Here is a 13,927-nt window from a genome sequence, read left to right as displayed (position 1 = left end):
GTGAGATTAGAAAGGAGACTCAGAATCTGTTATAATTTTCTTCTGTTTGAAATATTAACATATTATTGGCTAATTATCATCATGGTAGGCATAAGTGTAGACAAGTATCACCAATGGAAAGAAGGAAATTGCAGTGATAAGCCTTCCATTCCAATTATTATCATTATAGATTATAATTTTTATAATGTTGAATAATTTCAGCTTTAATTGGCTATGAGTGAAAATATCTGGCTATTTTATTCAAAAAACTAATAAATTATTAGATAATATATTTTATATTTTGCCATATCAAAATATATCATACATATATATAGTAAGCAGGGCTAACAAATAGTTCTGACATATCAGGTCCATTGTATTTTCTGGGGTTCATGTATAAAACCATGCTTGCACACCTAGATTGTCTATCTCACCTCATACACACAGTCTTCTGGGAAATGAAACAAATAATTCTCTGGTTTAATTCTCTCATGTCATTTGACCTGGCTTAAATCATTAGGCCTTTTTAACAATGACCAAGTCTATATGTAAAATTCCTCAATTGATATTATCATTGCAGCTCCAAAGGTCTCCTTAAAGAAGTGATAAACAAATTAATGGAATTGGTTCTGCTGTTCACCTTAGGGAAATACTTCATGGGATTCTAGGTCATCTTGCCTTGCAATTGCAATTGTCACACAATATTCACAATAGTCATAAGAAATCAGATCAACACAAACACTATTGTAGCCTATAGACCAACATTCATTGCAGAGTATGAAGTAGAGAAAAAATTACGAAGATTATCCAACATATCGATAATTTGGAAGGTAGTGTGGTACAATGTAAAGTGCATGGGATCTGAAGGTCAGATGAACTAGGTTCACATCCCAGCTCTGCCACTTACTACTATATTTCCTTGGGCAAGTCACAACCTTTCTGAGATTCAGTTTTCTCAATTTAAAATGAGAGAGTTATTCTAGGCGTGCCCCAAGGTCCCTTTCAGCTCTATAGCTATGATCCTTCCATTTTTATGTACTTCCTACAAAAGTGGGCATAAGAGGAAGATAGAAAAATACTTTGGGAAAATATAATTGGGGATTGAGGAATGAAAGAAATCAAAAGTTTCTCAGCTTACATCTAGATATTATGAATATTGTCTTCAGGAAGAGAGCTGGAAAGCACTAGCTGTGATTAGTAACCGATGAAAGGCAAAAGACAACAAAATACGATGGAATTGAACAATCTGTCAGTGCTTTCACGGCAATCTCTTTCCATCTACAACAATGATAGAGCCACAACACAGGCAGCACAATGGATGGAGCTCTGCACTTGAAATTAGAAAGATCTGGTTTTGAATCTTACCTCAGATACTTACTAGCTGGGTAACCCTGGGCAAGTAATTAATGTCTGTGCCTGGTTCCCTCATCTGTAAAATAAAGGAGGTAGGTGCTATTGCCTCTAATGTCCTTTCCAACTTTAAATCTATGATCTTATGACTTTAACCACCTCTGTGTTCAATGTACTATATGAAGAAGTAGAAATAGTATTTAGGAAAAATAAAGTTGTAAAGAATGCCTAGTCCTGACCAAATACATACATACATACCTATATATACATATAAAACATATGTATATACGTGAAATTTATTGAAAGTAGAAATTTGAAAGCAGATATCAGTTCCTGAGATATCTGAAGGAGGAGTAAACTCCCAAAGAATCACAAAAATCGTAAACTGTAATACTATTGAAAAAGTGAAATGAGTAAATTTTCAACCCACACCCCCATTTCTCATCTCTACAAAATATTTATAAAAATTATGCATGGCTGAATTAAAGGAATTTTCAATGAAAACACACAAGGTGGAAAGGCAAGCTCTTGTAAATTTTTGTGAAGGAGTCCATATCTTAAAGGTGCACATCAATCTGATGGAGATGTGAGGAGGATATAAAGTCTCTCTGTTTATTGCTTGCTGATTTAACTATAACACTTGACTAAATAGAGCAAAATGTAACCTAAATGATTTTCCATAGATGAGATGTCTTTCACACATACAATAAAAGTACATAAGATGTGATAGCTACAAAGACAATTGTTCAATGATTTGCTAAGGATTCACCTAGAGAGGTGTTAAAAAGGAAAGCTAAAAATTGTCTGCAAATGATTTTTTTTTGGAAGATACCTTGCATAAAGTTCAAATAAAAGAATTTCCAATCGATGATGTAATTTTCAACATGCCATTTAAAGAGGACATGTTTCCCCATAAATCTTTGATAGAAAAGCTATTCAATGTGAACTCATCCCATAAATACTACTAAACTTCTTTAGTGAGATCTTATTAATTCAAGAGATCAGTCTAAACATTCATACTGGAAAGTAGATGAAAAATGTCTATTGTTGACACATTCAGTTAAATACACATGTGTGGAGCTCCATGTTAGATAGCAGGGGAATAGAATTTTTAGATAAGACATATCTCCTGACCTCATTAAGTTTATGGTCTGGTAGGGGAATATGGCATATGAATAGATATAATAAAGTTAAATAAGTTGCCCTAAGCCAATCAGCCAGCATCAATTTTGTGGATTCAGGAATTATATTTCTTATTTTTTTTAAAGAGAAGTTCTGAGTGGTATGACTTAATTTCAGACATGTTGAATCAAAAGGATGCCACAGAGATAATTTCTGGGAAAGACTTAGAGATTTCAGCCTACTCTACGGCAGATTTGAAATAATTTCTATTCAACCATACCTCTAGAGTGGTGATCTCAGACTAGACTTTAATCTTGAGGTCATCACAATTTCTCCCTAAGTCCTTCAGACTAGGGATGATCAAGGGCCAGGTCAGATTTCTGAGGTCTACTTTAGGCTAGAACTGATGAATACATCTGTGCCAATGTAAACTTTATATCCAAATATAGCCCAGAATTAACCTAGCGTCAGGTATGAATTCAGGGCCTGCAACTAGTCACTTCTCTGCATCCTATTCCACAGTGCCATGGCAAAGCAGAAAATTTTTATGTTGGTTGTAGACCTGGTGCATATTTAGGCCAAACTCTTTTAAGTGATGACAGTTCTCATTTAGGAGGTTCTATAACGTTCCAGAGCTTGATGCAATCAGCACGATGACATCCAAACACATGAAAATCTGAAGAACTCATCATCTATGGTGGGAATCCCTCTTTGGCAGACACTCCACTCCTCCTTGGATCTTCTGAAAATCTTTGGCTAGCCCATTTCTCTGTTTAATGCCTTGCTTGATACCAATGATCAGAGGGTCATAGAACAAGGTTTTCTTTGCTATTATCTTTCAAGAAACTTTGTATAATGTTGCATGTGCTTGGCAGACTATCTTGATGGGGAAGCACCTTCAAGGCAGTGTTTTGCTCTACCAAGTCAAATACAGTTGGGTGGACAACCTATAGAGCTCATCTGTCAGTATATGTGCCTTGTGCAGATACTGCAAATAGACAATAAAGTGGGCACAGAATTGAACAGGAAGAAGAGAGAGGGCTATATTGCCTTTGGGAATTTGAAAAATTCTTTAATAACCCTAAGCTTCTTCCTGAATCAGTGTGCCAGTTTTTTTTTTAGTATCGATATTATTTTGGTTATGCTAAATGTCTGTGAATAATATAATTATTCTCTGAAAAACTGAGGTAGAGAATTACTCAAAGGGCAGTGGAGAGACCTACAGTGTATGCTATGACATATTAAGAAAAAGTAATTTCTCAGAAGATGTGGCGTGAAGGATATCATTAAAGAGAATGCATGAGTGAAAAGGAAGATAGGCTGATTGTGAAGCAAGTTTGAGGGATAGCCAGCAATAGCTTATGTGGTCCACTGGTATTCCCCCAACAAGAGGGGGGCCTTTGCCACCCTGGGTGGACCACCTAGAGTGAATTTATGGAAAGACATACACAATAGCTATACATGATAAGCAGATATGATGTCATGATTGGCATAACGGGAGGAAATCCCATATTGATGGGATCATAGATTCATTGGAATGTTGGAGACCTTGTGGAAAGGGAAAAGAAGTTGTTCGGGAAACAGAAGCCAAAGATTGAAAAAAAAATCTTACAATATTTAGTGTCTTGGCCCTTTTTGCCACTCCTTTGAAATATCCCTGAAATATCTCGATTGACAAACCCCAATGACTCAAAATGATTTAACTTGAGCATCTTGGAACAATTCATTTCATATATATCTTACTAGAGTAAAGGTTTTTGAGAATAGTGACTATATCTTCTGTATCTTTTGTATTCCCTAATAACATCTGCATATATGTGTTGCTTAGGTGCTTGATAACTGAGTTTGTTGATAAACACACCTATCTGACTTACGGCTTAAAATGTAACAAAAGTATCTGGAATAAATTTTTTGTGTCTGGTTTTACCCAAAAGTCTCTTGCTGATAGTGGTAAAAGCTAAAAACTGGGTAAGACTTAAGAAAACAACACTTTTCAAAATACTACCTTCACTTTAAAGTTAAAAGTCTTAATGTGGTAATAGACCACAATAAGAGAAATGAGCATTTTAAAGTGCAGTCTTGTAAATAATTTAATAATACACTGGCTGAGGGGAGCTGGCTTGTAAATCCTGAGGCATTCCAGATACTGAAATTCTATAACTGCTTACATTCCAATCCTAAAAAGGGAGATATTTTGCCTTTTTGTTTAGAAGGCAGATTTTAACTATCCACTGGCTGTTTATTTCATTAAAAACAAAACAAAAAGGTCTTTTAATTCGAGAGGAAATGTGCATTCAGTTGATGATGAGCGCCTCAGATGGCAAGGACAAATTATGTTTTCAGCATTCTAGAACAGGGTTTCTTCACTTTTTGTGTCATGGACCCCTCTGGCAGTCTGGTGAAGTCTACAGGTCCCTTAGAATAGTTTTTTTAATCATAAAGTAAAAGACACCAAATTACATAGGAAACTAAAGGTTAGTGAAAATAAAGACATAATTTTTTTCTCTCATCAAAGTTTACAGACACCCTGAAATCTATCCATAGAGCCCCGAGGGTTAAGAACCATATTCTAGATGAAGAAATTCTAAGATCATCCTAGAAAAAAAAAGTTCTTTCTACTATTTTATTCATAGATCTCATTCTACTCAAAAGTCACATTGCCTTGTTCCATTCCAGTTTTACTTATGATGTGTCTTAGCCTTGCCATAACTTGCCATTGCAAAGGCCTGCCTGCCTGCCTCCCTCTCCTTCCCTCTTCCTCCCTCTTCCTCCCTCTCCTTCCCTCTCCCTCCCTCTCCTTCTCTCTCCCTAACTCTCCCTTCTTTTCCCTCCCTCTCCCTTCTTTTCCCTCCCTCTCCCTTCTTTTCCCTCCCTCTCCCTTCTTTTCCCTCCCTCTCCCTTCTTTTCCCTCCCTCTCCCTTCTTTTCCCTCCCTCTCCCTCCCTCTCTCTCATAAGCATCAAAATATGCAGGTACAAGCTGGGGAAGACAAGACTCACAGGCTACTTTTCCCTACTGTTAACTCTACCACTTCATATATCTACCATCATTTTGGAACATACACTGAAACTTAGCATAGGGAGTGGCTTAAGGGGTCATCTAGTCCAGTCTTTACCTGAATCTTGAATATTCATCTACCAGATCCACGGTGCAGTCATTCCGTCTTTGATTAAACACCTCTAGTGAGGAGGAACTCCAAACCTATGCAGTAAGTAACTTAAGGATCAATTCATGTGGGTGCTCTGAGCTCTATAGGCCAGGGCTGGTAATGCATTAACTAATAGATGAAAATGTCAAAAACATCCAAGACACAACCCTGGACCCAGTAAATCAATCAGGGAAGTTGTATTTGGAGCAAATGGTTCCTTAGGCAAGAATAAATTGATGTGGTACTTTCTGGAGCACAGAACAGATAAGAATATATTGGAATGTTGTGAACATTCCCTTGGCTTATGATTGCCTCTCGCAGGCACCAAGAACTTTCTTAAAAATGAGTTGGTAATAGATAGGAGTGGCAAGGGAAGATGCAATGGGACTAGAGAAGAAGTTAGAAAATAGGATCAGGTTATTTTCATAATAATTCCTAATTCTAGACACCTGGAGGGGCTAAGCGGACAAAAAATATCCACTGGATTTCAAAGGAAAAGCCCTACTACTTTTACCATGCCTTTCTTCCTTCCTCCTTTCCTCCCTAGCACTGTTGACTCACACTGAATTTGCAGTCCACTAAAACCTCCAGCTCTTTTTCAGAACAATTGTTGACCATGCTTCCTCCATCATATGCCTGTGAAGTTTATTTTTCTTTTGTACCAAAGTGCAAGACTTTACATTTAATCCCACTGAATTTCATCTTATTAGATTCAGCCCAATGATCTGGTCTGTCAAGATCCTTTTGGATATTGACTCTATCATCCATTGTGTTGGCTACACCTCCCAGCTTCATGTTATCTGCAACATTTTTTTCTTCCTCCAAGTCAATGATATAAGTATTAAATGGCACACAATCAAAGATAGATCCCTGGGGTACCACACTGGAGACCTCCTGCCTTGTTGACATTGACCCATCTTGACTTGAGTCCTGCCATCCATTCCATTCTGAATCCATCTGATGGTATTATTGGCTAATCCATGTTTGTCTATCTTCTCCATGAAAATGTTATTAAACACTTTTTCAAAAGCTTTGCTAAAATAGAGGTAAGCTAGATCTACAGTATTCCCCTTAGAAATCAGGGTAAAAAATGAAATGTGGTTATTCTGTCATGACTTCTTTTATGAAGCCCATGCTGGCCTTTTGTAATCACTTCCTTTTCTGGAGGTTTACTATCTCTTTAATGACCAAATTCTAGAGTTTTTCAGGAAATCAAAGTCAAGATCCTTGTTCTATAGGATTGGACTCTATTCTCCTCCTTTTTTAAAAAACTTAGAACAACCTTTGCTCTTCTCCAATCCTGTGCTATCTCTCCCATTTTCTATGATCTTTCAAATATACCCAATGGTAGCTCACCAGCTACATCTGCATTTCTTTCAGGGCTTGAAGACATGGTTCATGTGGACCAGCTGACTTAGATTTGTCAAGGGGAGCTAGGTGCTCTCTTACTATTTCCTTACTTCTCTTGGTTAACAGCTCTTGTCAGTAATTTGTTGTGCTGTCATTTTCAGTTTAAAGGTCATTCTCTTTTCAAAGAAAAAAAGAAATGGGTTAGGCTTGCCTTCTTTAGTCCTAGGAGCAGAACCAAAGGGAAGCTGAAAAAAAGAAAAAAGCAGATTGACATTTGATGTTAGGACAAACTTCCTGACAATTAAAGGAACCATCCACAAATGGAATGGGCTTCTTCAGGAGTTGGTGGGTTTCTCTTCATTAGAGGTCTTCAAGAAGTTAGATAATCATTTCTCTTCATTGGAGGTCTTCAAGAAGTTGGATGATCATTTCTCTTGGATGTGATAATAAGGCCTTCCTTTTTGTGTACAGATTAGATTAGATGGCCACTGAGATACCTCCCAACTCTGAAATTCTGTGTTTCTGTGATTCTGACCCCTAATCTACAGTAAATAATGAAAGCATATGGCAAATGAACTTTCCAGTCTAGCCTTAGGAAGAGACAGTGTAATTTCAGAGGTAAAGAGAGTGCTATTTCCCCAACCCAAAACAATCTTCTAGGTTCTCCTTGACACCTGAGTTCCTTTAGCCAGATGACTAACCTTTTCATCCCACAGAGTTGAAATATAAAATACAAATACTCCTGGGAGAAATAACATATTGAACCCAAACTTATTCACATACAAAAAAAATGACTGGTAGTAGCAGATAATCATGTATATTTACTTTGATAAATTTGTGCAAAATTACATAGTAGACAAAACATGGACACTGCCAAGCCTCTCTTATAGACGCTCATTTTTTACTCTCAGTGATTTTTGCCTTCTCCTTAGGTGCTAAATGATCTATTCTTTCTCTACTCCCCTCCTTTACCATAGATAGGTAGGTGGCACAGTGTCTGGCCAAGAGTCAGGAAGATCTGAATTCAAATCCAGCCTCAGACACTTACTAATTGTGTGACCCTGGGCAAGTCATTTAACCTCTGTTTGCTTCATTTCCTCAACTTTAAAAAGGGGATAATAACAGTAGCTACCTTGTAGGATTGTTGTGAGGATTAAATGAGCTAATATTTGTAAAAAGTGCTTAATGCAGTGCCTGGCACACAGTAGGTGCTATATAAATGCTTATTCCCTTAGTAGCTGTCACCACAACTCTGATATACATATCATATACATATCATACTCATATACAGATAAAAGCAGAGAAAAACAGTACAATGAGCACTGAAAGGGAGCTAAAGAACAAGAAGAATAAAATGGTAAATAGTGTCTGGCCTAGCAGATACAGAGCTATCGACTTGAGGGGTGGAGGAACAGTTAAGTTTATCATGGGATTTTTCAGGCATCAGAACGCATAAAGAAAACCTTCCTAATAATTAAAGCCATATAAAAACATCTATTACACAATTCATTAGATGAGCAGTCTACAGAGATGATTCATTGAAACATATGTAAGGGACACACTCTGCAGGTGGTGAGTAAACTGGGCTCAGAAATTATTAGGTAGAAGACAAGTAATAAAACTGCCCACTGCTTGCTTTTAGAGCCTTCTTTCTGAGTTCACCTTCCATTTACACTGTATGTATCTTGTATGTACATTGTTCTTTGTGTGCTGCCTCTCTTTTTAGAATTTATGCTTCTGGTGGGTAGAGACTGTGGTTTTTTGTTTTGTTTTGTTTTGTTTTTAACTTTCTTTATATCCCCAGCACTTTTCAGTGCCTGGCACATAGTAAATGTTTAATAAATGCTCATTGGTTGATTGACTTATGTTTCTAAGAAACTGCATGATGCTTTCAAGCTTTTCCCTGAAATGAATGCCCATTTTTTTAACACCAATTTTTTTTTTGTCAATGCTATATAATTGCAAAACATGCAGAATATGGAATATCACGCCTATTAAAAATATTATAGGCCACCCAAAGCTAAATGGAGAGCAATAGGTGGGCTACTTCATATTATCAATGAAAAATTTCAGAAGTAGAACAAGAGATCTCAGTATAGAAATTTCCTACTTGGAAAGGGAGTTGGGCTAGTAATATAGTGAAAGCGAGAGATAATGGTGGATAGCTTGTGTACTCCACTGGTACCCGCACAGCGTTCAGAGTTGTAGAAGAAGGTTCTAAGCATGTGGCCATCCTGTGGGGGATTTGTGGTAGAGAAGAGAAAAATATTTATACAGCTCTTACTCTGTGCCAGAACTTTATAAATGATCTCTCATTTGATTAATTTGGTGATATAACCTCCAGTCACCTGGCTAGAAAGTATATGAGGCTGGATTTGAACTCAGTTCTTCATGAATTCAGGCCCAGCACTGTACACGCTCTGCCACATAGCTGCCTGAAGGATACGGCTAACTGTTGTACAGTATGTGAAAGCACCAATAGGTCATTATCTTGTAGGATGTACTTCTCAATCACTACCCCACCACCCAAATCTTCTCCACACATGAAGGTTCTTTTTAAGTATTCTCTATTGAAATTTAAATAACCCTTTGAAAGGATATTTTATCAGCTACTAACACCTCATTGTTTACTGGATACTTTGTGGTGATTAGTGAGAACAATTTCTAGGAAAGGAGGGCAGATAATAGCTTCATTATGCTGGGGAAAGGATGGGGAGAGACTTTCTGAATTTGGGCACTTGGCTGGAGAAGACTTGACATCCTAGTGGAGGAATCCACATAGGCAACCACCACTGAATGGTGTTAACAGAGAAAAGGGCATTAAGAGAACTAATTGAATACCATATCTCATGCTATATTATAATCTCTGTTCCATGACTGGAGTTTTGGCATCTTTCAAATGAAAATTAGCCATACAAAGATAGGTAAAAATTTAAGCATTTTAAATTAATTCAGTAATAATTCTAAGATATGCACAACTGGAGATAAGGGTGAGCAACTTTTATAAGTCATCTGAGTCAGTGGTGTCAAACTCCAATGGGACTACTAAACAGGACAGAAAGATTCCTAAGGGCTGTATATTGACTTAGAAAACCATTTATTAACATTATCTATGTTCTACTGTATTTTTATTTATTTTGTTACATATTTCCCAATCACATTTTAATCTAATAGCAGGGGAAGGGAGGCTTTCAGCAATGTGTAGCAAAAGAGCTGCATATATGACACCTCTGACTAAGGAAGTCTATATATATATATATATATATATATATATATATATATATATATATATATATAAAGGTAACGAGAGGAACACAATTAAATCAAACTGATTACAGTCATGGGCTCCAAAACTAACTATCCACCTTGAAGCCATTGCTGTTATTCCTATAGAATCCTAGAAGGTTAGGACAGGGAGGGACTTTAGCCATCTTTTGGTTAAACATCCCCATTTGACACATGAGGATGTTCAGATCCAGAGAAATAGTAACTCACTCGAGCTCACAGTTTGAGGCAGAGCCAAGACTACAATTCATATCTCTAGACTTCAATTCCAGAGTTCTTTCCAGTACACTGTGGTGTGAAAGAAGGATAATTATTTCTATAATGATGAAGTACTTAAGTCTCTCCTTTTCAGGCTGACTTTTCATAGAATCACAGAAGGTCAGACATGGAAGGTACTGGAGGGGCCATCTAATCCCCTGCCTGAACAATAATTCTCTTCATAACTGTATGTCCATCCTTAAGCAGCTGTATATCCCTTCTCTGATCCTCTTTTTTCTCCAATATAGTAAAACAACAACAACAACAACCCCATAGACCACAAAACAAATCTTAAAAAAAACAAAAAACTTTTGTTATCCTTAGTTTTCATTTCCATTTTCAAACGTATTCATTCTGTATGTGCTAGCAGTGCTAGCAGACTTATCTTCCTGAGTTAAAATCTGGCTTCAGACATTTACTAACTGTGTCACCCTGGGCAAGTCACTTTACCTTGTTTGCCTTGGTTTCCTCCTCTGTAAAATGAGTTGGAGAAGGAAATGGCAAACTACTCCAGTATCTTTGCCAAAAAAAAGAAATCCAAATGGGGTCACAAAAAATCAGACACAACTGAACCAATTGAATAATGAAAACTTTCTAGAAATCTTTGTTCCCTTATGTAATTCTTTATAAGAAAACTAGTAAAAGTATTATTTATTAGGATGGATTTTTTTCCTTTGGAGAAGGGACCTATGATTTTATTCCACAGGGAATCCCTAGTAAAGAAACTTCCAGTGAGGAAACTCCCTTTATCCATACAAAATTGCAACTGCTTTGTAACTTAAACTCTTAGTTTCCCAAAACACTGAGAGATTAAGTAATTGTCTAGGGTCTAACTAATATGTGTAATAGTAAGAACTTGAACCCAGGTCTTCCTGACTGAGAGTCCAGTTAGTTCTCTATCCATTATGATGATAAGATTTAGAAACTGAAGGGAAATTAGAGGTCATCTACTCTGAACCCCTAAGTTGGTAGATGATGGAACTGAGGCTCACAGAGGTTATGTGCTATGTCCAAATTCACATTGGTATGAGTTAAGGATGTAAGCCTGGGACCGCTGACTTCATATTCAACACTGTATCACAATAATCATGGTTTATAGAAGTACATTTGCAATCAAAATGCTAAGGCAAGCTAAATCATAAGTAGGTAAAATATGTACTATTTACGAACAAATTCCTAGATTAAAAACAGTATTGCTTAGTAACTATGTTCTAGATACAATAATCATCGAATTACAAATTACTCTCTCCTAAGTGGAACTTTTTAACCTTGAAAAACTAATGAAACTTACAAATTTCTGAGGTCTTAGACAGAAGATATAATTAAGCTCGTTTTCAGTTTTCCACAAAAATATTCTCTGGCTTCCCCACTATTCAAATTGAGGGAATTTCTTGAAGAGTCTTAGGTAATTTCATCTACTGATGAACTAGTTTAGCCATATCTTGTTATCAAGCATTACAAACTATCACTGCAATGTTTCAAAGTCATTAAAATCCCAAATGAATTTTGCCAGGTGTTTATCTCTTCTGTAATTTTAGAAAAATGTAGTTTGATAGAAATTAAAATTCATGTTTTGTCTAAATAAGAATATTCATTTTTTAAAACCTTACAATTTAAACTTCTTCCACAAGTCTTAGGTTTTCAGTTGGAACTCTTTTCCATTTTTACTTTGTATCAAATGGATATTAAATATGAAATTAAATTAAACATTTTAGTGGACTCCTGAAAAAATTCTGAATAGCAAGAGATACAAGAGATAATGCCACCAATAATGTCTCTGGAATGAAAATTTTATACATATACACACACACACACACAAGCACACACACATAGATACACATATATACACATATACATATATATATACATATACACATATGTGTATATATGTATATGTGTGTATGCATGCATGTATGTATATGTACATATTTTTTTCTAGAAGAATAATTAAATCATAGAAATGTTATCAGGTTTTCTTTAAGTTTGTAGAAGCTTGACAAAATGTATTTGATGTGTTTTAGTCCATCACAAATTTAGCAGTCAGGACCTAGTAAGAGAGGAGCTGAATGTTATAGGATAAGTGATAGAGGTAACTTTTTAAAGGTAGAAGGTAAAACAATGAGCAAATAACATTAATTTAAAAAAGGCATCACATTAAAACTTGACATTGTTTTTCTTGTTATTCTAAAGTCTTATAATTGTAATTATTATTAATTCCTGCCTAGTAAACAACTGCATTTGGGTTTGTTGATAAAATTTTATCCCAGTATTTACATAAACATTAACTTACCTTTACTTAGGATTTCTTTTTGAATTCCTGACATCCTTTTTATGTTACCATGGATTGTGTTTTCTTCCAGTGCACCAAGATTCCATCGAGTCCAAGGACTTTTTTTGGGTTCTAGACCTATAATACCAGAATTACATTGAATCAGAGAAGAAATACCCAAACAAGATTATGATGCCTTTTGTTCAGACCAACAGAAATTTGTCTACTAGGTTATTGGGGGTTTTTTTGGGCTGCATCATTTCATGAACTTCTCTGTGAAGGTTCAGAGAGGTTACAATTGACAACAGTGATATATATGAATGTCCTTATTGATTAAATCATAGATCCATGAAATTTTGAAGTAAATAATAATGCAGTTTAGCTTTTCAAGCAAAGCACATTCATACCTGTTTCATTTTATTCTTCAAAACACTCCTCATTTTGTAGATGAAACTGAACCAGAGAGAGATCAAATATGTTGCATAAAGGTATACAGAAGACTAGTAGTAGAACTAGTAATCAAATGCAGCTTTCCTAACTTTTAACTCTAGACTCCTTTTACTACCCTTGATAATACTAGCATCATTAGAATTTATTCTTTTTTTCTCTATATATTTCTTAAGCTAGCAGTTTATGAGGATTATATGTTATTTTGAAGGCAGATCAGAATTTTCTCATTTTCTTTTGATCTGGTTAGTGACCACATAGAACTGGTGATTGGTAACAGAGAACAAAGCTGTAGCAGAACTGGACAATAGAAAGGGTAGAAGATATATATGCCCTATGTTGAGTGGTCCAGTTTCAGGAGAAAGTGGCAAGGGGAAGAGGGGAAGTCATTAATGTAGCATGTAATGTCTCAGCAAAAATACTGTTCCAGAGGTAAGGGAGGTTGAACTTTGGCTAGAGAAGGATCTAATCCAGAAACAACAAAAGAACTAAGGATTTTAGTGGGAGATAAGGTAGAACAATTAATTCAACAAATGTTAATGTAAGAAATATGTATTAAGTGCCCACCAATTTCAGGGAATTATGGTAAGAGGCAATGGAGATATAGAAACTTCAAATTGAAGGAGACCCTTCCTTCAAGTAACTTAAATTGTATTGAGTGACTTGTGTATGGATAAGTATAATACAAAGTGGAGGGTGATGGGAATAAAAGAAAGATCC

The 13,927-nt window shown here is 36.0% G+C and overlaps 1 protein-coding gene across 1 annotated transcript in view; it reads right to left on the bottom strand.

The window, feature by feature from the left end:
* Positions 1–13,927, bottom strand: part of FAM227B (family with sequence similarity 227 member B) — a 250,165-nt gene that overhangs the window by 175,464 nt on the left and 60,774 nt on the right. Inside the window, exon 5 of the mRNA XM_078151628.1 lies at positions 12,782–12,898. Coding sequence (XP_078007754.1) covers positions 12,782–12,898 — 117 coding nt within the window. The remainder of the gene's footprint in view (positions 1–12,781; positions 12,899–13,927) is intronic.

Source organism: Phascolarctos cinereus, unplaced genomic scaffold (assembly GCF_003287225.1).
Source record: "Phascolarctos cinereus isolate Bilbo 61053 unplaced genomic scaffold, phaCin_HiC Scaffold_3;HRSCAF=262, whole genome shotgun sequence".
In the NCBI taxonomy this organism is placed as follows: Eukaryota; Metazoa; Chordata; class Mammalia; order Diprotodontia; family Phascolarctidae; genus Phascolarctos; species Phascolarctos cinereus.
The sequence above is the reverse complement of the archived record's forward strand: the minus strand, read 5'-3'. Positions and strand labels throughout refer to the sequence as shown.